Here is a 25,018-nt window from a genome sequence, read left to right on the forward strand (position 1 = left end):
ATTCTGTGGCATTTTTTTGCATGCCACTTGAAGAAGTAAGACTCAGGATCTGGCCAGTGGCTGCATGGCAGCTGACCATCCCTGATCCCTGCTGGCCACTTCTTCCCATGAAGTGAAAAGAAATCCTCCTGCAACCTGACCAAAGGGGTCAGGATACTCTCTTCTACATGGAGCCATTCCTGCAGCCCAGCCTCAGGGAGATGAGGCAGGATTAATAATTGTGATCAATGTGTTTCTTGTTTCCACATACAGCGTACCAGAAGGTATTTTGTGAGTATGATATATGAGACACTGTGGGATGCAGCAGAATTTTTTGGCCTTGCAGCTGTGGAGGTACATATTCATCTTCTCTAGGCCTATAAAACATGCAGTCCAGAGACATGATGAATATGTTTTGCAGAAGCTCAAGTGGAAACTCCAGGGAAGTTCCTTGAAAGTGTTTCTAAACAAAAAGACATTCATTTTATTAAACAAAGATAAATCTTCCAGGTCTCCTTACCCTTTCTTCCCCCACCCTGCCTCACTTTCCTGGCTTACTTCCAACGCATCTAGAAGATGGGATTGATTGGGGGGTTTGCTTAAGCCCATATTTTCAGCTTTGGAGTATCCAGCCTTCATCACAACCTGTGCCAGTACCTGGCAAGACAGTAGTCATATCCAGGCATCCAGCAGACACAGACCAAGGGGAAACCAAGAGGCAGGAGTCGTCCAGCAATACAAACCCTTTGCAAGAAAAGTATCTCATCCTCTGGCTGTGTGGTGAGGGAACTTGCCTGGTGCTATGTGATAAATTATCCCCCACTCATAATTCATCCCATGTCTTGCACTTGTCCCCTGCTCTGTTTATCAAACCTGTTGGTCCCGCTGCTGCCCAAAGACTGTATTAAATTGGCTCATCAATCATCTGGCTGCCAGCCACAGTCTTGCCAGGGAAGGGAAGAAACAAATGGATAGAAGTACCGTAAAACTCCACAGATAATATAATTCTGATTAGAAAAGTGCTTACTTCTGCAGCCACTTTTAAGCCCATTAGAATAGCTGTTTGTATTCCTTACTACTTAAATTAAGGCACTTAGCTTGAAGAGGCTGTAGTGAATCAAGCCCTTTGTTAGCAGGGCATTTGGATCTTCATTCTTGCACCAGTCCTGGCTGCATTACCCTCAGAGTCAAGCATGATGGACCAATTAATACCAGCTAAGTATTCAGCACAGTAGTATTCATAGCTGGGGCTTTGCTTTTCAGTGGAAAGAAGTCACAAAAGCAAATATTGCTTGAGTGAGGCCAGAGCTGAGCCTGCCAAGAGGAGCTCACAGAAATCCATTTCCAGGCTGGGTATGAATGGCTGGACAAATGCCTGTGGCACCTGTGGCACCCAGGGGTCCTTCACAGGCACTGAGGGCATCCAGGATGGGGCTGTTTACTGAAAGTGGAGATGGCATCAGTCTAACACATCCTGCCTTGCACTAGTTTGCAGACCATCACACCACAAATGTGACCTCATTTTTAACCAAAATTTGGTGGCGTATTTTCCTTGCTCAGTATTTGTATCTGAAATACTATTTTTTTAAATTAGCTAAAATTGATTTTTTTTTCTTTTTCTGAACAATTTTAACCACAGTGGCAATGTGAAAACATTTATCATTTGACCCAAAAACATGTGTTGGAAAGGAAAGCTGAGGGTTTTTTTGATGTCTGAGGTCCCAGTGCTGTGACTGGCAGCAATTACCAAGAAGGGTCCACAACAGATACCGCTTTTGTACCTATTTTGGCTCTGGAGACTTGAATCACTGCATCTGGTTCTCTGTTTTATGGTGTTTGATCATGGGCTTAGGTGGCCAGTCCTAAGCAGAGGCCTGGACTTTTCTAAGTAGACAAGTTTTATCTTTCAGCTAGCAGTACCCACAAGGCAGACACTGTGAGGAGAAGTGAGCAGCCTGACCACTGTCTGCATTTAGATGTCTTGGTTTCTTTTTAGGTTTAATGACCATTTTTTTCACCTTTTCTACCACATCAAGGAAAAACTGGTGAGACTGGGTCTGACTGGTCTACACATGATATTTCTCATCCTGATTTCCCACATGGAGTTTGCTAGAGCACAGGCATCCCTGGTGTGGAAGCCCCCAAACACAATGTCACTTCTCTGTGTCAGGTATCAAATGGGCTGGGTCATAAGCTGTTGGATGGGTATCAAAACCAAGGGACTTCCTCCAAGTGCACAGAGATACCAAAGATCTGATCCCTGTTTAAAAAAAATTCAAGAAAACCTGCTTATTAGTTGCCAGATGCTAACCTATTAAAATTGGCCTCAGTTGCATTTTGTGTGGTAACTGTTTTCTAGATCTGTTCAGCTTAAACCTGCAGAAATGCTGTAATTTGCATATAGTGACATTGGGGAGTAATGGTATAGTTTTGCTAATTAGGGAATAGCAACAAAGAATTTTCTTAGTGATAAGCAAATCCTTTCAGACTAGTTTTACACTGACAGAGCATAGTTTCTGTGTTGTTGATTTCTCCATCTCAGTGGAAACCTTTCTGAGTGGAATAAAGGAGGAATATAAGATCATCCTTCCCACATGCCCTTACCAATGCACTCTACATCCAGAATTTGATATAGGAGTGATTTGATTTTGCTAAGTCACAAAATATGCATTAGGTTAAAAGAAAAAAAACCACATTTGGATTAGGTAATTTGTTGGAAGCTAGAACTTCTGTGAAAGCACAGGCCTATTCCCCAAGCAAAATCAAGCTATATCATAATGACAGAAGCTGCAAAATTCAGCAACTCTATGGCAGCATGTGACTAATACAAGACATCTGGTTTTGGCTGGGCTGAACATTTTAACGAGAAACTGGATTTTCACCATAGGTCCAATCCTTTCACAAAGGTCAGGGCTGTCCTCAAAGAGCTCATCAAGAGAAAAAGCTGGTTTTTGTGAGCAGGTTTGTTGCTAGGTTGAAGATCCTATCAGAAAAAAGGCTATTAGTGCTTGACAAATCAGCCTTCTGAATCCCTTTGGGTTGCTCAACACATCATTTTGGGTAGATCCGACCTCTTTTATTGAATTCGGTCAAGACATACTGTCAAGTTTTCAGATTATTTGACACTTTGGTTAATGGTTTCTTTTCCCTTTGAGTTTCCATCTATTTTTAAGTGAAAAAATACTGTTTTGAGACTGTACAAAGCTTCATTTAAAAGAGGTCAACCCAAAATGTTGCAGAATTTTCCATAATGTAACGTGACATTTCAGAAATGTCAAATTGAAATGTTCCAGCATTTTCAAACTTTCCCTTCATTTTGGGGGTTGAAACTGTTTACCTCAGTTTATTGAAAGGCTCAAATAGCTTCAGTGCTGTGCATTTACCTTCTCCTGACAAATCTGACCTAACTTCTGTGAATAGGAGCCTCGCTGTTCAAGCCTTTTATTAATGCTGTGATGGGTAGCAGATGCTTGAAGAAAATCTTTTGAGGAGAGCTCGATGACCAACTCTTTCTAAAGCTTTCTCTGCTTTCCTTACCAAGACTTTTAAGCGACCCTAAGAAATATTTCCATGATCCCCAAAGCCCCTGGCACTTTTCTGGAAAGGGCTCTTCTTTTGACTGTTTGGAGGTCCCAGACAAGAAGCTCATGAAATCCCTGGTCACCCTGCTGAGAGGCCTGGACAGACATCCTCTGCAAAGTGAGTAGGATGCCTTCCTCATCTAAACTAAAGGACATGACACTAACTGTAAACCTGGGAGCTGTTTGTGTTGCTGTTTTGAAATGATAATTTTCTTCCTGCCTGCAACCTGCTCTCTCTCTCTCTTTTAATATGTGTTGTATGGCATTGTTTCTGCCTGAAACATTTATAAGGCATTATGCTTAAAAATTAGGTTGATGAATGAGAAGAGACAGTTCTCCTAATAAAGTCATTGACAGAAAGGCCAGAAGCCTTTTTTTTCAGCATAGAAGCTTGTCATTTGGCTGCTGTAAATTGCTCTGAGTAGCACGATAGTAAAAAAAAAGACAAAAATAGACCAATAGATGACACTGAAGCAGAAAGCATCCCAGCAAATCGAGCATTTGTGGAGAAATACAATTAAAGCATTATGAATTCCTCAATCATTGTAACAAGGGAACAAAGGCTGGCTCAGAACTTATGGAGCTCATATGCTTCTACAAGACCTTTCTTGTAGGTGACAGATCTGTTACTGTCTGCCGGGTGACCCTGCTGATATCACACCATGGTCTATAGAAATGATGTCCTCTTTTCGTCACGCTGCAAGACTGAGACCCACTGAAACGGCATTAGGTGGTCTTGTCAATGAGCAGATCAGTCCTGTCTAATTTTAACTTTCCTTTGCCTGTTTTGAGCAGGGATTTTGCTTTGTCTTGGCTCCTGGGCCCAAAGGTGCCTGGAAGGTGTGTTGGAAGAACTGATATATGAATACTTCTCAAACTCCAGATGCAGCTTTCTGCAGTGGCCATCCCGTTGATGTCAGTGTGACTGTGGTACCATCACAGGAGACAATGCTCACTCAGCTGCGATTCTGCTTTCTGTGTTCATTGTTTACAGCTGTACTAATAAGCTGTATCTTTGTGAGGTTCATTGTACTCAAGCCTAAATGCCTTGGTTATAACTTGGGGAACTCCAGCCAATCAGACTGAATTAAAGGCACCTGCCTGGGTACTCAAAGCTACATAGAAGATGTGACACAAATAGCAGAGCTTTGGATTAGTCTTCTGAGCTACTGGGAACTGTAGCAAGGGACACCACAGCCACTTTAACACCACCAGAATGGAAACTCCTCCTCCAGCTGACACATCCAGCTGAATGCACCACTCCCAAGAGAGAAGACCATGGCTCCAACACCAATAGCCCCACTAAGCATGTGTTTCAACCCTCTGATAATCAAGGGAACTGCCCTGCTTGTATGCGTAAGTTTTCATCTGAATCAAGGCTGAAATGTCTGCTAGCTCTGGTTTCCTGGGTGTTTGTCTTGCACTAAAGCTCACGCCTGAGGAGGATGCAAGGTGTAGGGCCTCTCTGTGGTGGTGAACCCGGGCCAGTTGTTCCACCTAGTTAGTGTGCTCAAAAGCACTGCACTGGAAGCAAAAATTCAGCTCCTTTTGTCCTTGTCCAGGTAAGAACAGATCAAACATTTCACCTGACTTGGAAGAACATTTTTGTGCAAGTGACGTGTTTAAAGGGCTTTTCCGTTGTTACCTTTCCCAGCCAGGCTGGGATCCAGCCACCTCCCAGAAGCTGGATTGCAGCTGTGTCTGGAGGGGACATGGCAGACCCTTGGCTCACAGTCCATCTGTCCACGTTCTCAGGGGAGGCTGAGCCACCTCACAAGTCATTGTGATGCATAGTATTAAATCCTAGGATATGTTAAAGCTCAAAGGCACTGCAAAGTACCACCTGAGATGCCATTGGTTTCATCATCATCCTAATTGTGCAAATAACCTCATTCAACTAAAAAAGTGTCTGATTTCCAACCAGTTTACTGTCTTATCCCAGAATCATGTTTCATCCAAGAAACGAGCATCATATCTTCATTTCCAGATGAAACAAATAGATACATTGCATTGTTGTTGTTGTGTATCTTGCAGACAAACAAAGCGGTAGCCAAGGGGGACTTCCACCATGCAAGCTCCAGCTCCCGGCGAGCACTCTTCCTGGCTGTCCTGTCCATCACAATCGGAACTGGCATCTACGTTGGGGTGGCTGTGGCTCTTATTGCCTATCTGTCCAAAAACAATCACTTATGAGCCTCAGGAAAGGGGGAGAACCAGCCACCTGGCACCTGCACTGCAGAAATCCCCAGCAGATCAGACTGCATGATTTTTCCAAAAAGATCAAGAGACAAACAAACACCTTCTGGGGGCAGGTACTGGATAAGATGGGCTTGTGCATTACTGTAGGGTGGGAAGCTGTCTGGGGTGGGGATAGTTCCATCATTTGTGATGCACAAGTCTTGCTTCTCTTCGTGAACCTCTGTACAAGAAAGAAGGAAAGAAAGAGCAAAAGAGAGAGAGAAAAAGAAAAGAGAGAGAGTAAAAAAAACCAAAAACCAGAAGGAAGGCAGTTGGGGGAGGTGTGGAGAGGGGTGTTTTGCCTTTGCCTTCTTTGCAATATGGTGTTACAAGAAGCTGGCAAACTGAGCTGTTCTCTTAATACCTTCTTGGTCACCTGAACTTTGCAGCCAGCATGAGCTTGTGCTTAGTTTGCTTGTTAAGCACGGCACTGAGATCTGGGAAAGCATGGACAGTGGCTGGTTCTCTGAAAGAGCAATATAACAACAGGAGGAAGAATATGTTGTTGGTGGTTTTTTTTTTTTTTTTTTGAATGCAGGACTCATTTGCCTAAGTGAAGCAGACACCTCAGCGTAGAATCGTATTGCCTACTCTTCCTGTGTGGGTAGGTTTCCATGGAAGGAGAAAAGGAAATAAAAAATATTTTTTCTTTCCTGTCTTTGTTTTTGGATTAAGATGTGACCCACAGGCTCACCCAGTGCAGAACAGCTGAGGTTACTGCATGACTTGGCTCCGCAGACTGAGTGTGAGATCGAAGTAGCATGGGATCCATTGTAAAATGAATTCCTCCATCCAGTCACATCGTGATAGCGGCACATTCCTGTGGCATATTGCTTGTCTGGGTTGCTCTGCCTTACCGTGGAGATGTGCATAGCAGTCAATGCAAGAAACCTGGGGGAAAAAATGCAAACTGAAATACTAATCAATTTTCAATTAAAAATCATGGTAAAGCATGGGAATTAACCAGGGGAAGGAATGCTTCATACATTTCTGAGGTACTGCTCATACACAGAGCAGTGAAGGAGACCCCTCAGATTACAAGCTCACAGCTCATCCATGGACCAGGGACACGGCATAGCCATGGAGAGACAAGCATGTCCCTCGATAAGCAGTGCAATGGTACACTGTAAGGGAACTGAGCATTGTCCTTACTTCACTGACTGAAATGATACATTTATTTTCTTCTTTACTCCTTCCCCATAGGCACTCTTTTATTTTTTTTTGTCTTACAGATGTATCATTTCATCTCGCCAAGGGTGTATCAGCATAGATATATATGTATCTACATATATATACACATATACACAGAGAGAGAAACTGATCAAAACAATAAGCATTTTATTATTCATTACCTTGTGTTTTACAAACATAATTTCTTTACCCAAGAATGTAATCTAAAACCTTTTTTTCCAACTCTGTATTGTGTGTCAGTTTTGCTCTGGGACAATTTTTTTCTTCTGTTTTGGGTTTGGATTTATTTTGGTTTTAACTTGATTTTTTTTATTTTAGGGGGGGAGGAGGACAAACACATCCAAAACTATTTTTCTGCTAGTTATACAGTTTATTAAAACACATGGTATACAGCTGCTGATGGTCCGTGTGACACTTTCTTTGGACATATGTGAAGTGTTAGACTGAGCAAAAATTACCTCAGTACCCTGAGTTCAGCTACCTGGAGAAGTACTTGTATGGACCATCCCATACTGTACCTGAACCCAAAAGCCTATTGCAGTCGCTGACAATTCTTTTGCATTGATTTGTTGGGCTTTGAACCAAGCCTGGAGACCAGCAATGTACTCGTAGTCATCTTCATCAGTTACCAGCCACCACTAAAGCTGAGGGCCCAGTCAATGCAGCTCTTTGGCCAGGTTGCCCTATTAAGGTAAAGTCAATTCTGTGGTTTTTCCCTTCAACTTATTTTTCTAGCAACTGCTGTAGAAGCCCCTTCCCTTTGAAGCAAGGCAGTAGTGAGTGAGCAAGCTAGCGTCCCCACTCTGTATTTGCCCCAATGGGCAGTATCTGGGTTTGGGTGGGTGAGGGACAAGGGCACAATTTGCTGCCTCCTTATTCTTCCAGGAGGATGCACAGGGTTTCCAGCTACGGTGCTTACAGTAGGTTCTCCAAAGCAGTGTGTTAATGGCTTTAAAAAACAACCTGGGGTGTGTGTTGCAGTCCTTGCCTCACTTTCCCTTGGAAATCAGGTGGCTGTGACCACTTTGGTTCACATTTGCCCCATTTCAAACTATTCCTCCCATTCAGGAAGAATGGGAAGTTCCTTGGTTGTTTTTAAGGGTGGAGTGAAATACTGCTAGGCTTGGATGACAACAATGTGATGTACGCTAAGTCTGGACTTATGTCATACATATATCTCAGTCCAGATCTTATTTTGCCTCAGTTTATAATGTAGTAATGCCTTGTCTGGGAGAAAACCTTGTCAGAGGCTAGGAAAGCCCTTATCTAAGGCTAGGAAAGCACTTATCTAACAAGCAAAGACAAGCACTGGAAATACTGATTAGCTATTTAATTTAAATGAAGAGATTTCCATCTGGGCCTTTCCCCATTTGTTTTTAGTTTAAAATAAGCAGAAAGAGTTGGGGGTGGGGGGGGAAAGGATGTGCGGCAGCATGGGGCACGTCACCCTCAGCTGCACTCCTAGCAGTGGTGCCATGGCTGTCTCATCTGAGGTGCAGCACAGGACCCCCTGAGGGTCCTGAGAGCTGCAGCAGAGCTGGCTGGTCCTGTGCATTCAGGTGTGGGTATCTCCCCCTGCCTCATGTTCCTCAGCATCCAGGCCAAGGTCTCGCACTGTCACGGGGCAGACGCAGCCCTTCTGCATGGTGCCTCCTGCGCTAGTCAGCTGGGTAGGTGATGCACGTGGCTGGAGGTCCTTGGGAGCTACATGTCAATGGGAGGGATCAACCTGCAGCAAAAGCCCCATGCTTTGCCAGCAGAGCTCTTGTCTCACTCAGCCCATGAGTGACATCCAGGCTGGGGAGCACAGGCTCCTGTTATCCATCACCACCTTGGGAGTCTTTGGGGGCCATGTAAGTTCCATCCAAGACCCCAAAGCTGAGCACCACATGTCAACAACTAATCCGTTTGCTAAATAACTCAGATTTAAGTGTGTTTGGGTGTGGTTCGTGACAAGAAAGAATGATGACTGGAATTCAAGCTAGCGCTCCAAGGATGCCACCCTACCCCTGTGTGAAGGCCCTAAATGCCGCAGCATGCGAGATGTGCAGTGAGACCTGTGAGCACACATATTCCATTTTGCAACATGCAGGTGGTCATTGAGCTTCAATTCGGGCAAGGTAACACATTTCAGTTAGGACTTGGCTTTCAGCACAGGCTCCTGTGCTTTACCCCTGACACAGATCAGATCAGGGAACCACGCAGCCAAGAAAGTGGATTGCCATGTGTAACATGCTCTTCCCTTATGTCAGCATGATTTGTGGGGAATTAGCTCTTTCTCTCAAAGCCTGAACTTTGGAGCACATGGTATTGAAGAAGAAACTCAGATTTTTCATTTAGAAAGAAAGGAACTAGTATTTCCTAACCCTGACCTGAATTTAACCTGGAGTTCAAAAAATTAGCAATTACAGAGCCTCTAAGGTCATTATACATGCCCAACAATAATAATAGTGTCATTTTTAAACCAATCTTGTGGTTGAGGGGTCTGTCCTATGATTTTTGATGATGGTTGTGCAGACTCAATATTGACCTGAGAGGCAAAAGCCAGCTCTGGAGCTAGAAGAAAATTTTCCAGATGGGCAGCCTTTTTAAGGATTTTTAATGCCATAGAGGTCCGGTCCTTGCCTTAAAAATAGCATCCTAAACTGAGGAGTGCAGGCTTGCATGTCCCCAGGAACCCCCAAGGGACAGTAAATAGGAGCAGCACTGTGGGAAGACCTGCCTAGCAAGAGCACTCCTGAGAGCATCACCTGGCTGAAAGGTGAGGATGTGCTGCACATGCTGGAGCAACCCACCGTGCGACATGGGGTTGGCACTTGGCATGGCAGTCCAGGGGGTGAGCAGGGAACCTAAAGGGAGGTGGTGTCCCAGGGATGTAGACCTGGGCCTCGCTACAGCCCAAAGTGGGGATAAAGCTCTCATTGGTTGCTTTCATGCCTTAGTATGGGTCCAGTTTGCTGAATATCTACAGCATGGATATTTACCCAGGGCTGCAGGTCAGCCAGGAGCTGAACAGGGACCTGTCTCTTCCTAAGTTAAGTGATATTGGCATGGCCTACTGCAGCATCTCTAGACAGCAGAACAGATACAATCCTCTAAAGAAAAAATTATAGCATGAGGACTAGAAAGTGCCACCAACACCAGTACTACAGTCTGAGCTTCTGCTGAGCAAGGACCTCTGAAGCCAGGTGGGACAGGTTTGCTCTTCAGTGTCAGGAAGGTTCTGATGAAGGAAGGAAAAATTTGAAGGAAATGCTGCAGAAGTAGCATTTGACTCAGGGTGTCCTCAGCTCAGGCTTTGGGGTTGCCATATGCTGTGATGTGGCTGAAGAAGAGGAGCCATCTCTGAGCAGGGGGAGCTGGTGGAAGAGCAAGAAGGACCATGGGAGAAGGACGACACAGGGTGCACTGGTGCTGTCTCACTCCTTACAGGAGGATACAATTGCCTTGGAGAATTCTCTTCCCATAAGAGTACCTTCTTCTGCTCAGTCTGCAGTGGGCTGTGAGGAGCTGATACAGCATTTCAGCTGCTGCCTTTCTAAGTGTTCGTTTTCAAAACACTGTCCACGTCACCTCACCAGACTGAGGAGGGAGCTATAAATTACCACCCATCTGAGACACTGAAGCAGCCTGTTCCAGAGACAGACTGCAGGGTCTACCTTTGCTTTACCTGTGCATCTGAAAAAAAATTTTTTGTAGGTTTGTGGTGTGTCCTGGGCCAGGAGCCTCAGGCCAACACACCAGTGGGGACATCCTGGCAGAGAGGGGCTTGACCCTCACAGAGCTGGAGGAGAAGAGTGGGTGACTGGGGTGACCTTGCAAAGATGTATGGTTTCACAAGAAGTCAGTGTACGTTCACACACATGCAAGGAACATCAAACACTTTCAGGTTTGCCTGCGTACATGACCTCTCTGAAGAAAGAGAGGGTCACCCCAATTTTGGGTGTGCTATATATATCACCATCTGCAGTGATACTCCTGGAAGATGCCAGCTGTGGAAATAAATTTTTCTACTGCATATCAATACCTCTTTCTGCATCGGCTTGGGAGGTGTGTCAAGTCCTGCGATCCTGATGGGCCCAGCTAGGAAGAGCTAAGAGAAACATGGTTTGAGTTCTCCTAAGGTATCTGAGAGCAGGAGGAACAGCAAGAACCAAAGGTAGAAGTGATGCCTTGGGCTGCCTATGACCTTGTTTGATGTTGATGAAAACCTTAGGCCGGAAAAGTCAGGAAACAGCTTTTCAAATGCACATGGGGGAATTTCTAGCCTTTTTCAGCAGCAGAAGGGAAGAGGGTCTGTGTGAAAATGAAATCACAAGTCCCTGTTGCTTATGCTGGAAATACAGCTCTGAAACTGGGCAGCCACGTGAGATTCATGTCCTTTTATTCACAGAGAACAGCCTGCGTGACCGACACTGCAACGGACACCACACCACCAGCTTTTGCTGTCTGAATACCAGCTCCAAACCGCTACAGGACGTGGGCTGACCAGCGCTCCACTGGCTCAGATGTATCAAAAAATAACTTGTTGTGTTATCTTTCCACCTATAAGCTCTGTGTCAGAGCAGGTCCCACCTGTCTTCCCCCAGCCAGAATAAATCTGGCACAAACTTCCTTTTGTGCGCCCAGGCAAATTTGGCAGAAAGGCCAGTACATGCATCTGCCTGATGCAGATGATGTTGGTATTTCTGAGTGAAGCCACAGTGTACAAACCTATATGAATTGGGAAATCACAGTCAGGGGAATATCTTAATAAATTGCTATAGTAATTTCTCCTGCTGTTTAGAACCATACCATTCAAGACTGGGAACGAAATGTTGTCAGCAACTGTTGAACCAAGAAAGCACTCTGTAGAGCATCATTATTTATTGTTGGATGCTTGTTGCTGATGGCTATTCTCTGTTTTAACCCCTCCTTTGGGAAAGGAAGGGTTGTGTGACCAGGAAGGAGAGACAGGGATCCTACATCTGCTGTGAATGATGAATTGGAAGAAGTCAGGAGGAGGTATTGACAGGTAAAGTTAGACCCTTGACAGCTTACTTACCTCCAGAGGGACACCAAGAAAATAACTCTTGGTGCTTTCCTTTTTCAAAGCAGCTTTTTGAAAATGAATTAACATACCTGTCATTTAGTTTAGCTTGACCTTGCCCCTTAAGTTACCTGTTATTCAGAAGCCATTGCTCTTTTTGTGCTCTGTCCAGGCTTAAAGGTAACTTTAATAAACATCACTTTTGGGGTAGCAGAGTGCTCTGCCCTCCTATGTTTGGACACTGGGAGATCCTGTTTAGTTTATAAAAGAGCTCTGCCATCCCAGAGAAAGAGAGGAGAGAAGCCAGTCTCCCAACGACTACAGCTGCCTCATTGCTTCCCTTCCTTTCCAAAGTGAGACCTTCATTCCATATTGGCTCGATCAGGAGGTGTCAAATAAATGGCACTGATATCTTTACCAGATGACAAACTGTAGTGATAGCTAAGATTTACTACAAGGAAAAATATCAAGCTGTAAAGTCCAGGGTCGGAAGACTCCAACTTAATCATATAATGTAGGATGTCATTGTGGATTAATCTCAAAAGAGGCATGGGGAGTGCCGGAGACTCACTGAGAGAGAAGGAAAAAACCCTCTTTGTGAAAGTCTCAGAGCTCAAGGGAACAGAGAGACTCAGCAAGTAATGTGCTGGGTCAGAGACTAATTGCACATTACATCTGCCATCTGACGGGATTTCGTAACCCCCTGATACCTCCATTGATTCTCGGTGCTTTCATTTGGGAATCTTCATAGCCTTCAGCATTTTTTATTGCACTGTCAGTCTGAAATGAATTTCTGCCGCCTTCCACGCAACACCCACCATACGGCTGGCTTGCAAGAGCTCCCTGCTGAGGCAGGAAGAGGGCATAGCAAGGCTGCTTGGGAGCATTGCTGTACACCAAGGCTGGAACAGTTTTGGGGCAGATGCCAGCCTGCCTGCCTGCCCGTGGCAACGGCAACCATCTTCTCTGTGCCAGCTGCCATGCACCCTTCACAGCTTGGGAAATGCCACCTGGTAAGCTGCAAAGGAAATTCACAGGCAGCCAACAACCAGCGGCTCCTGTGTAACCTCCCCTTAATTTCTTCCTCCACCAGCACATACAATGATGGCTGTCCGGAGGGTGTTTCTAACCTGAGGGACTTTTTAATTTAGTAACCATTTTCAAGAGAACTTGACAAAGGGTGTGGACATCTTTAATATAATTAAGTGCCTATAAACTTCACAGTTAAGGAGCAGTGCAACAGAAGAGATGTACCCAATCTCTGACCCACAAAGGGCACAGAGAGAGAGTGCACTGTGTATTAGACATCAGAGAACATAGACTCAGGCTGCTAAAAGCCCCAACCAGTGGTGGAGCTTCTGTCAGAGTGCACAACAGGCCACAACAGGTTTCATTAGTCTCAGAGTTCATTACACTTGCCTGTTAGCAACACAAGACCACAGGGTGACTCCTGGTTAACTCCCTCACACACTTCACAAGACTGGGTCATTGTGTCCCAGAGGTGGGACTTCACATTTGCTTTCACTGACCTTCACAATATTCGTATCAATCCATTTCTCCAGCCTGTCCCAGTCCCTTTGAAAGGCAGTTCTGCCCTCCAGCTGTCTTCCACAGCCCTGCTGCACGGCCCACAGAAACTGCATTCTGCCTGTGCAAATCAAAGCAAAAAGTCAAAAAGCATATGGGCTGACCACCATTTTTGCAGGTGCTCTTCTAGAAGTTGCAACTCTTCTCTGTGAATTTCCCCCAAACTGAAGGACAATTTGAGCACCCAGAGGATTGTGATTGACTCACATTTAGAACTGGGGCCACGTTTCTTCATTCTGTCCTAGAACTGGTTTATCCATTATATTTTAAGAACACCTACTATATCCTGGCATATTCATTATTTTCTACTCATTTGAGACATATCCAAGAGGCAAGACTGATCACAATAAATAAATAAATGTTCAAATGAGCCAATATGCAGGCTAAGTAATATTGATTTTCTTTTAAAAACTGATTCATGAAGCAACAGCTTGTATTATTACTAAAGTGCTTTGGTTATGAGCAGCTTAACAGCCATGACAGAGTAACAGCCTCATCAAGGAAGTGAGACATCTTGGAGACCAGAAAGAACATAGGTATGACTGCTACACTGACATAAAGGAAGCAATATGCATGCGAAAACACTGCTGGACAGTCAGCAAGCAACCGGGGCTTGAAGAGGATCTCTCAGAAGTCTCTGAAGCATGGATATGATTACACAGCATTGTGCTCAACCACATCCCTGGGCCACAACAAGCAGTTCTGAGGGTGTCCCCAGCTGTGACTAGCAGAGGTGGACTAGTCAAACAGGAAAATCTCATGTGAGAGGTTAAAATAAATTGGTCTGTAGACAAATCACCTTGATTCCCAATGTAGGGCAGGACATTCCTTTTCCTCTTGGCCTCCCCCCAACAATTTTCTGTGTTACAGCAAAGCCTGTACAGTCCCTTGGGGTTGGTAGAAAATTCTCCTCTTGTCTCCGACAGTGAAGGTCTGGCTCTGCACATCACTCCCTCCTTTAGCTGTGCCCTCATTTGGGTTGGCTGCAGATCACAGGCTGTTCCCCAGCTGTGCAATGCTCTGTTGCTTTCAAGGAAGGTGCAAATTCGTCACTCCATGAAACAGTAAAAAGGGCATTTCCCTCCTGCTCCCAAGCCCATTTGAGGAACAGTGAATATCATCAGCTACAGATGCTAACCTGCCAATCTGGGTGTGATGAGAAGCATCCTAGAGCCAGTGTCCTGTCATCTGCATCACCTGTAGCCAAACCCCATGACAAGTCTCTAGGACCCCACCAGTTGCTGTGCGCCCCACTCCATTCCCTGGATGACAGATACAACCCCTGTGTACATTAGGGATGGGAGCATGACGTGGTTTAGGCCCAGCCAGCAGCTGAGCGCCACGCGGCCGCTCACTCACTCCTTCCCCAGCATGATGGGGAGGAGAAGTTAACAAAAGGCTCGGGTCGAGATAAGGACAGGGAGAGCTCACTCACTAATTATCGTCACGAGCAAAACAAACTGAACTTCGAAAAGGGATTAATCTAATTTACTACTAAACAGAATAGAGCAATGAAAAAAAAAATAAAATCATGTCTTAAAACACCTCCCCCCACCCCTCCCACCTTCCCGGGCTCAACTTCACTCCCGGCTTCAACCTCCGCCCCCCTCAGCGGCACGGGGGGGGGGGGGGGGGGGCGGGGAATGGGGGTTGCGGTCAGTGCAGCGCACGTTGTTTCTGCCGCTTCTTTGTCCCCAGGGGGAGGGCTCCTCTCATCGCTCTCCTGCTCCAAAATGGAGTCTCTCCCACGGGCTACCGTCCTTCCCGAACTGCTCCAGCGTGGTCTCTTCCATGGGGTGCAGACCTTTAGGAGAAAACTGTTCCAGCATGGGTCTCCCACGGGGTCACAAGTCCTGCCAGCAAAACCTGCCCTGGTGTGGGCTCCCCTCTCCACGGGTCTACCGGTCCGGCCAGGGACTTGCTTCAGCCCGGGCTTCCCACAGGCCACAGCCTCCCTCGGGTGCCTCCACCTGCTCCAGCGTGGGGTCCCCCACGGGCTGCAGGTGGAATCTCTACACCCCCTCATCCTCCCTCCATGGGCTGCAGGGGGACAGCCTGCTTTCACCATGGTCTTCACCACGGGCTGCAGGGGGATCTCTGCTCCGGTGTCTGGAGCACCACCTCCTCCTGCACTAACCTTGGTATTACGTCTTCACACTTGCAACTCCAAAAAAACTTCCCCCCTTCTTAAATATATCACAGAGGCGCTGATTGGCTTGGCCTTGGCCAGGGGTGGGCCCATCTTGGAGCTGGCTGGCATTGGCTCTGTCAGACACTGTGGAAGCTTCTAGAAGCTCCTCACAGGAGCCACCCCTATAGCCCATGCCCCCCACCCGCTACCAAAACCTTGCCACACAAACCCAACACAGAGCAAAACTTTTATTACAGTGCTTGGTGGTCCATCCCTGAGGAAAAAGTCAGTATGAACTACTGCACCATTCTCTTTGCTCAGGATCCTCTGGCATGCATGGTTAAGGCAAAAGACCACCAGCATCCCTGTGGGAAGGATGATCCCAGGAATTTTCTGTCACTACTGTTGATTTCTACTCTTCTGTGAAAGTGGCAATCCAGAAGGGGTTGATCTGTTGGATTTCAGTCAGAAGGCTGGGAATCCCAAGTCCTGGTTCCCTGTGCCCTTGAGGAGTGGTCCCAGGGATGATATGCTCCAGTAGCCCCAAGAAACTCCCGTGCCACAGGTATGCGAGGGACAAATGTTGTTGGTAACTAATGGCGATCCACAAAACTGAAATAAGTAACTCAAAATATCTCATGAAGGCTGGACACTTGCTTGCACGCAAGAGGAAAAGAACTTTTAAGATGACACCTAACAGTGGCACTTTGGAAAACAGTTGGTTAAGCAGAAACTGCAGAAAAAGTTATATCTGAAAGTAATTAGGTCACCTAAGCCTTGAGAACAATGATTGGCATTGCAGGCTGAGGTACTGCAAATTCCTGTTATACCAACTTCCCGCATCACATCAAAGCTGTGGAGACCCTCTCTAACCACAAAAGGAGACAGACATGAAAATGCAGGTGGTCCTTGGTTCAGAAAATTGCTCAATAAACTTCTGCATGTTCAGGTAGAGCGATGCACGTATACATATTGTTGCAAGGCTCCTTTTCATTCTGTAGTGTCATTAAACACCTCGATAAACCCCTGTCTATCACATTATATGGGCCTGTACAGCATTGCTCCCACCCTAAACACTACATACAAATGTATCTGTTTCTCCCATTTCTTCATTTTTTTGTAGGATTCTGGAAAGGAACTGAAATGAGTCTACCCATTATGACCTGTCCTCACCTTAGTCCATTATTTCATTTGGTCAGTTAGTTCATTTGACCATTTCTGGAGCCTTGCCTGTGAACTCTTACCAGTAATTTTCAAGCAGCCAGTGACTTGTTGAATCATCAAATAAAAAAAAGGCCCAGACAACCTCCCTTTTCCTGCTGCCCTCCAAGAAAGAACCTGTTGGCATACTCTTGGCACGCAGCAGCAATTAGAGCTGGTCACATTTTCTAATCATTTTATGTTTGCTTAGAACATTTTCCATCAGAAAATGCCATTTAATCAAAAGGAAAGCTTGGCTGCAGGAAGATGTCGGTTTCAAGGACATTTTATAATTGAGAAAATAAAAAGCGAAACCCTTTCACAATGGCAGAATATTTCACACTGACCTTTTTGAGATGTAACACAGACTACTTTCTTTTGAAATTATTTGTCTCTAAAATATTTTATACTGATAAAATTGCAGTTCAGCTGGCAAGAGCACATCTTGAATTTTCTTTTAATTGAAACTTTGTTTGACACATCCAAACTGAAATTGTTAAAAATACTGTGTTTGTTTACTTTTTTTGAGGGAACTGCCAAAATGCAATATTTTTCTCTGTTTCAAGCCAGAAACAGATGTTCAGATTGTAGCATTATCTATCACACAGAAACTTCCATTCCCAGATCTTTTATACTTCATCGATCTGTAGAGAAATTCTCCCTGGTCCTGTGAAGAATAGCTGTCCTAAGCCCTCTGCATTGAGTAATCTATCCTCGGAAGCACGTACTCCTCTTTTCCTGCAGTGAAGATCATGATCCTGGAGCTGGAGGATTAGACGCTCTAGCAGACCGGTACACAGATGCCTTCCTGATATAGTCAGGCAGAAAGAGGACAGGTAAAACTTGTTGAACCAACACAGACACGGTTTCACCAACAAGAAAGCAGAGAACATCCCAAGTCATCTATGCCAGATCCTGGGTGTGCTGTGTGCCTCTGTTCAGCAGGGACGTGAAGCTGGGTGTCTGCTATGGCCAGCTGCAAAGGCAGACCTGGCTGCTTTACCCTCCTTGTGCCCCTGTGGTGTGGACTGCAGGATGGTCTCCTAACACCTTGTGTTGTGCATTAAACTGTGGAAGGGAAGCAAAGACAGTACAGCTGGCAGTGGGACCAAGCCACATTTCCCAGGCTCAGCCTGCACCTGGTGAAGAGACAGACAGGGACTCGGAAGGAAAGAGCGAGCAATGGGGTGAATTTCTTGGTCAGTGGAAGATGTAAGGGGTGAAAACAGGCTACTTCCCACCCAAAAAGCATCTTGAGGCAGCATCAGCTGACCCCATTCAGCAACAATGTGAGGGAAGCACTGAGAAGGCTCCCCGTGACGGGATTTGGCCTCTGCACATCTCCAGGAGTGTTTACTTCTACCTGGGAAAGACTCCCCAGTGTGTGCAATGGCAGAGCCTCTTTGCTTGCTATCATGTACGTTCCATAAATTTCCCCTACTGTAAAGACTCCAGGTTTGAAGGGGAGGACATAGCCCTTCCAGCAAAGGCCTGAGAGCGATCTGAATGGGGAAAAGGCTCCAAGCTGAATCCTTTGGTCATGTCCTTCTCTACCCTTCCCATTCCCTGATCTCCCCTCACAGAAGCTGCTCCCACACATCTGAGTTAAAACAGAAGCTCAGAGAAAAAACCCTCAGTGCTGGTCAATGGGGCTCACACTGGACAGAGCTGGAGCCTCATGGCACCAAGGACACAGGGAGCAGCTCCACACTGGTGGTCTCAGAAGAGAAGCTGCAGGCACCAAGACACACACTCCCTCTGCGCAGCCCATGCTGCCCAAGCCCCTGGCTCCCATCCAGTCCTTACATCAGTCTTCTGAAGGTTAGACACAATGCTCTCAGCTGATCTGGCTCTGCAAGGTCAACAGGCAGCAGTCTTTCTCCTGCCTTTGGATCTTGCTATACCCTGAACTCCAACCACTTGCAACTATGTGCTAAGCTCTCATGTTGTTCAGGAGCTAGTTTGGCATCCTTAGAGCTGAGATGAAGATCACACCTGTATCTCTGGGGCCTGTACTGCAGCAGAACGTTGAAATCCTATTGGCCTCATTCAGGGAAAAGGATTCCTAACAACCAGCTTCAGCCCAGGAGGGCTAGTCTCTGCTGACTCCTGCAGGAGTTAATAGAGAGAAATCAGTGCCTCCTGAGGGCAATTCAGAGTAAGAGATTAATGCTCTGAATTATGTGTTGGAGGGCTGTGATTCTCTGCTGGCTAGAGAGGAAGTCTTGGGAGACATACTGTAGTGAGCTCAAGTTGGGCTCTGTGCATCTGCAGCACCATCAAGATACTTACTCTCATTTCCTATGACCGGTGCAGCAGTACTTCCTGAGTCCCATGCCCAGGTGCACTTTCAGACTGCTCTTCCCACCACATATGCCTGGGCCTTCCTACTCCAGCCACTTCTGCAGCTCAAAGTTGCCTCTGCAGAGCTGACCACCTGGAGGTTAGTAGGAGCAACTGGTTAGGAACCCATTCCCAAATTCTGGCACACTGAGGAAGGCACTGAAGTGCCACTATCACTTGTCATCATCAAAGGATTTTTGTCCCAAAAGTGGGATTGTTTACCTCCTGTGCAGTACACCAATATACACACAAAGCAGAGATATTTTATTTATTTCATGTCTGCACAGAGAAGACTGTTAGGTAGTAATTCCACAAAGCTAGGACGCTACATGCAGAATCTACCATGTATTTATCTTGTTACAGGATTAGAAAAGCCCACATAAATTTATGCTAATTGGTTAGTAATTGCCACATCATCGACTATTGGTCAAGCATATTTAAATTATTACACATGCTCCTTGGGGGGGAGGGTGGTAATTTGCAATTAGTCCTTTAATTGGGCAGGTGGTCATGAACTTCCCCCAGCCACTTTTCCCTTCCCCTAGTTACTGCTGATTTTTGTTGACTTCAGGCCTCTCTGGGAATCACCCTGCTCTTGGTGCCTTCTGAGGCAGGATGTTTCCTTTTTATCAGTTTTTCAGCTCTTCTTCAAGGATACTCTTTAGCAAAGCATGCTTTTTATTGGTCTTTTGGCTTTTCTTCAAAGGTGTAGTTGTTAGGAAAGCAAGGTAGTGCATTTAATCCTAAATTAAACCGTCTAAGTACTAATCCAAACACATTTCTGTCCCTGTAAAGTGGAAAATTCTACTTTATAGATATCAGGACTGTCAGCTGAGAGGCATCTTAGGGAGGTCCCTTTGGCTGAAGGTACTGTGCTCGCTGCTGTACTGGCCCTTCATTTACTTCAGCACCAAAGCATAATAACTGGCATGAGCATTTGGGAGGGACTCAGGGCAGGGTGTAACAGGTCAAAGTGGAGTATCTTCCAAGAACTGAGCTGCAGGGTGATGACTATTGCCTAGAGGATCTTTTAAGATTGCATTCTTGTTTTCTTTAGCAGGGGAGTTCTCTTGAAAATGAATTTCCTGTTATTTTCACTTCTTCCCTTATCCATCAGCACAAATTAGCTTTTCTTCATTCTTCCTTGGCTGTCCTCACCATACACACTGTTGGCCAGCTTATTCATCTTGAATCTGCCATTTACTAACTCATCTGATTAGAGTTAATTACTAATTATTTGTATTACTACAACCCTGATGTTATACGCACCATGGGAATATAATTTAATTACAGCATAATATCAATCAGATGCATAAATTAAAATGTTCACATTTTAATATAAGCCCATTTTCTGTCTTCAGTTGTATGAGCTGCCAAGCTTGGAGGAGAAAAAAGCTGTTGCTCCAGGCTGTCGTGCAGTGAGAGATGGACAGTTCTCCTAAATCAGGTAGAGGAATGGGGCTCACAGTTCCCAGGTGTGGTTGCCTTTAAGAAGAATTCTTTTGGGAAGGATTTTTAACAAGAAAAGTTGTGATTGTACACTATTTAAGTTCTACAGTGTCTAGCAGCAAATAGTTTAACTACATGTTCTGTGAAGAACTACTTCTTTATGTTCATTTTGACCTAGACAACAGCTGGGTCTTTTGATGGAAGTGGAAACGAAAGCCAGTCCTCTACTTGCCATTCCTCATTCTACATATTCCTGGCATGATTTCCCTCTGCCATTTTTTTCCCAGCTGAAGTGATCTAGGCCATTTAACTTATTATTTGTGCACAAGCTGGTCTGTAGCTTCATTTCCCTTTCTGAGCCATTTCCAGAGGGGAGCAGTACTGCAGTCACTATGTGAGGTAGTGGACACGCCACTGACACATACATTACACAAAGGAGAGCGAGCCTCGATGAAGCCAAATTTTCCGTGGTGCTTTTAAGTTGGAACACTTCGGCGGGGAGGACAAAACCTGAGGCAGTGGGGCGGGGGGGGGAGGCAGTAAGTGTCTTATCAATATCTGTATAAAAACCTGGAAGGAATGAAGATAAGGGAGCCAGGCTCCTCTCAGGAGTGTCCACTGAGAAGACCAGAGGCAAAGGCACAAATTAAAACACATGGTATGTGTTCGGGGGGTCAAACTCTGACAGAGAAATCCCAGGGAGACTGTGACTCTCCATCCTTCAAGATACTCGAAACCCATGGTGACATGTTCCTGGGCAATTTGCTCTAGGTGAGCCTTCTTGAGCAGAGGGGTTAGACTAGATGACCTTCACAGGTCCCTCCAAACCTCAGCCATTCTGTGTGATTCTGTGCAATGGTTTCACTCATAAAGCCTCAGAACACAGCCAAGATGCCCGCTGGCAAGGATTGTGGGACGAGGGGTGACCCCAAACTCCTCCCCTGGGATTCATCCCCAAACAGCACCTCCGCAGTCCAGAATATTGTACGTCAGACACAGTCAGAGGACAGGAAAGATCCTTTTATTGCGGACATCAAAGGGTGGTGGGGCGGCAGCAGGAGTCCCCGGGGTTCATCCAGTCACGGGCAATCGGCACCTACCAGGACAGAGTCAGAAGGCAGTGCTAACCCCACAAAGGCAGGAGCAGGCATGACCTGTCTGCCCTTCCTTTGGGGAAGACAGTTGGCAGGGAATTGTTTGTAGCCCAGAAGAGAGAGCTATTGCTGGCATTGAGTAGGGGCTGGCTCTGGCGCCGGATGCCCACGGGCGATGCCCTTAGAGACCTGTGCGTGTGCAGAGATGCACGGCGCCCCTGCGCCCCGCAGCAGGGCTGGGTGGGGAGCCCCCGGGGAGCTGCCAGGGAGTTATTCGCCAAGCCCGCGCAGCACCGTCCCTCGCCGTCCCTTGCCAGCGGGCCTTTACGGTTGGGAAGGATGGGCGGCGGAGCCTGCTACACACCTGGGCTTCTTCAGCTGCTGGACCTTCCTGCTCTTTTTCCGTTTGCCATCCCCCAGAATGTTTTCTCTCTTTGTGTTTTTTATTTCTGGCTGGCTCTCCGCCTCCTCTGCCCAGGCCCGTTTTCTTGTTTTGCTGCTTTGGTCTTCCTTGTCCTGAGGAGAGCCTGCAAGCCTTTCCAGCCCACAGTGTGATTAGAGAGGTAAAGCCACCACCCGCTGGAGTCGGTTCTTCTTTGGACCCCAGCGAGCTCATTTTACCTGCTTTCCTCTGGCAGGCGGGTCCCTTGTTGCGGGCATACCAGGGACTCTGCTGTTCTCTCGGGGGTGCTCGGAGACAAAGCTCGAGGTGCCTAAACCAGAAACCTTGGAGTTCACAGGTGGCAAGAGACATCCTGGAGTATTCAGCCACTGATTGCCAAATTGCCACCTGAGCTCTACAGAGAAGGTGCTGGTTTGCACCAGGCACATTTTTGTTTCATTAAGCTGGTCCCTAATGCATTGGAGAAACAAGCTTTGCAGTTTTCTTACAAGGTGTCGTTCCCGGGGCGGGGAGGGAGGGGAGGAGGAACCCCAAAGGCAGAAGAGATGGGCTGCCCGGAAGAGGCACCACAGCTCCTTGGCCTCATCAGAAACTGCCCTCCTAGCCGAGACACGTTGTCACAGCGTTTGTGGACCTGCCGTACCTCTGCCGTTTCACACTCCACCGCGGTGTCTCCCCCAGGCTCTTCGAGGACCTCCAGCAGGGAGGGGGCTGCATCCCGCAAGGCTTTTGCCTGATGGTTCTCCTCTGCTCTGCCTGCGGGGCCACTTTGCTCTTCCAAATGCAGCTCTAGAAAGCAAAAGCATGTGCAGCATAGCGACTTATTGGAAGCCCCAAACACCTCGAGCAAAGCCCTGCACCAGTTGTCTTCTCCACCTGGAGGTTTCCTGTGTCCAAAGGCTGTGAGAACCCTCTGTCCCTCCTCATACCTGCGGATCTGTCCAGGGGTGCTGGCGACTCCTCAGCTGGTGGACAGGAGAGGCCTGGCATCTCCTGCGCACAGATGTCAGCGCAGTTTTCGATGAGAAACTCCACCAGCACGTTCACCTGCACACATCAAAGGCTTGGTCTCAACACTTGCAGGCGCCTGGAAATGTATCCAGCAGCCTTTCCCACGCCTGAGCCTTGCCTCTGTGCAGCAGAAGGTGGCTGTGGCTGTGGGGCTGCTCTTCGAGGCGGTCACCCCACGGGCCTTATTTGGAGAGAGGGGTCTGCCAGGGACCTCTGAAGAGCCAGGCTCTCTCTGACGGGCCGGGAAGGCTACAGCCGGCTGCTCAATACAGCGTACCTTGGCAGTCACCTCCAGCGCAGCCTCCAGCGGCAGCAGGTCCTCGTTGGGTGGGCTCAGCAGGCTTGGCCCCATGCAGATGGCCAGGTTTCGGGAGGTCATTCTGCTGGTGGAGGCGTTGTGGCCGATGTGCTGGAGCAGCGAGAGCAGCCGCTTGAGGAGGAGGAGGTTTGCCGCAGGCAACTTCTCGGCCACCCTGAGGGAGCAGGAAGGCAACGGCAATCAAGCAGACGTTGCCCACAGCCGTCCCCAAAGCTTGCAGGAGGCAGGTGGGAGCCAGCGGCCGTGTTGCGCAGCGTTCCAGGTGCTCTCAGCCAGCGGTCAGTGCTCCCACGCTTCGGGAAGGCAGCACGGCGTTGCTGCACAGCTCCCGATTTCACCCAAGCCCACGCAAGGGAAGGCTCCCCGTCCAGGCCCTTTGCCCCGACACCCAACCCTGCCCCAGCCCCAGCCAGCTGCCCGAAAACACAGCTTTGGAAGGAGACCGTCCCTTGTCCGGCAAGTGCCAGGCCTCTGCCAGTCCCTCCTCAGCAGGCAGGCTGCTGGCCACGCTTACGCTTTCAGTTCTTCCACCTTTGCCTGCCGGCTTGGCCTCTCCATGGCACCCATCCAGTCCTCGTAGAGGTGGCTCACGAGGAGCCTGGCGGGGATGCTGCGGAGGAAGTCCTGCAACGCCAAGGGCTGCGGGTGAGCCTTGGAACGCTCCAGCCCGGCCAGGAGCTCTTCCAGCAGCAGGTCAGAGGCGCTCACCTTCAAGAGGACGGCCAGCAGCAGTGCAGGCTGGCTCCCCAGGTCGACGTCCGTGCCACGGTCCAGAGCCTCGCGCAGCTCCCGAAGTGCTGTCCCGCAGGCAGCTTGGCGGAATATCCCCACCGTCGAAGGTCCTTTGCGCCGCAGGACAGCCATCAGCTTCTGCAGGAGAGGCAGGAGGATGCTTGCTTGCCTGCGGAGCTGCCTTCCAACAGCGCCGGCCAGAGCGCTGCCCCAGACCTGGCTCCTTGCTGGGGGTGAGGTGCCCAGGCCCTCGTCCCCGCAGCTCCCAGGGACACCCACAGCCTCTACGGAGCACCTGGAGGGCTGGGCACCCGCTGTCCAGGCTGCCTTACCTGGATGGGCCGGGGCAGCGTGTCCTCCTCCCCGCAGATGGCTGCCAGGGTCTGGCCAAAGAGCGCCCTGCTGCAGCCACATGTGCCTGCCCTGGCGCCTGGGCAGCGGCCGGGCTGCGCCGCAGAGCAAAGGGCCAGGGCAGCCATGTCCTCCTCCTCTTCCCGCTGCTGCCACTGCTGCTCCCTCCTGCTGCAGAGGAAAAGAGGGCACGAGCCCCTCAATGGAGACCGCCAGGCCAGCGCTCCCGGAGCCTGTCCTGCCATGCCTGCAGCACGGTGCTGAGCGGTGCGGCAGCACGGGCAGGGATCCAGCGGCTGCGGCTCAGCGGCTGCGGCTGGGAGGCTCCTGAGAGGTGGTGTGCCCCCGGGACAGCCCGTCCCAGCTGTGGCCCTGCCCTC

At 47.8% G+C, this 25,018-nt stretch overlaps 2 protein-coding genes across 7 annotated transcripts in view; one reads left to right on the top strand and one right to left on the bottom strand.

The window, feature by feature from the left end:
• Window positions 1-12,201, top strand: part of SYNDIG1 (synapse differentiation inducing 1) — an 87,571-nt gene extending 75,370 nt beyond the window's left edge. For 3 of the 6 annotated variants that reach the window (XM_075749497.1, XM_075749496.1, XM_075749498.1), the window contains one exon: window positions 5,595-7,428. In XM_075749497.1, the coding sequence (XP_075605612.1) occupies window positions 5,595-5,753 (159 nt within the window). In that variant the 3' untranslated portion in view covers window positions 5,754-7,428. Of the gene's footprint in view, window positions 1-3,520; window positions 3,755-5,594; window positions 7,429-11,382 lie in introns of those variants that run through there. The other 3 variants (XR_012834756.1, XM_075749499.1, XM_075749500.1) reach the window with 3 other exon arrangements.
• Window positions 12,202-23,281: 11,080 nt separating this feature from the next.
• On the bottom strand, window positions 23,282-24,766 carry LOC142601221 (T-cell activation Rho GTPase-activating protein-like). Its single transcript, XM_075750012.1, has 5 exons — window positions 24,620-24,766; window positions 24,264-24,425; window positions 24,070-24,179; window positions 23,514-23,709; window positions 23,282-23,356 (listed from the first exon to the last, which is right to left on the bottom strand). Exons 1-5 carry the CDS (start codon window positions 24,764-24,766, stop codon window positions 23,282-23,284), a joined length of 690 nt encoding a protein of 229 aa, XP_075606127.1.
• Window positions 24,767-25,018: the final 252 nt, after the last annotated feature.

The sequence above is a fragment of the Balearica regulorum genome, chromosome 3 (genome assembly GCF_011004875.1).
Source record: "Balearica regulorum gibbericeps isolate bBalReg1 chromosome 3, bBalReg1.pri, whole genome shotgun sequence".
Classification (NCBI taxonomy): domain Eukaryota; kingdom Metazoa; phylum Chordata; class Aves; order Gruiformes; family Gruidae; genus Balearica; species Balearica regulorum.

Coding starts and splice junctions, on each gene's coding strand:
- LOC142601221 (XM_075750012.1), bottom strand. CDS start 24,766: ATGGCTGCCCTGGCCCTTTGCTCTGCGGCGCAGCCCGGCCGCTGCCCA. Junction 23,710..24,069: donor AAGGTGGAAGAACTGAAAGC/GTAAGCGTGGCC, acceptor CTGCTCCCTCAG/GGTGGCCGAGAAGTTGCCTG. Junction 23,357..23,513: donor CGCTGGAGGTGACTGCCAAG/GTACGCTGTATT, acceptor TCTGCTGCACAG/AGGCAAGGCTCAGGCGTGGG.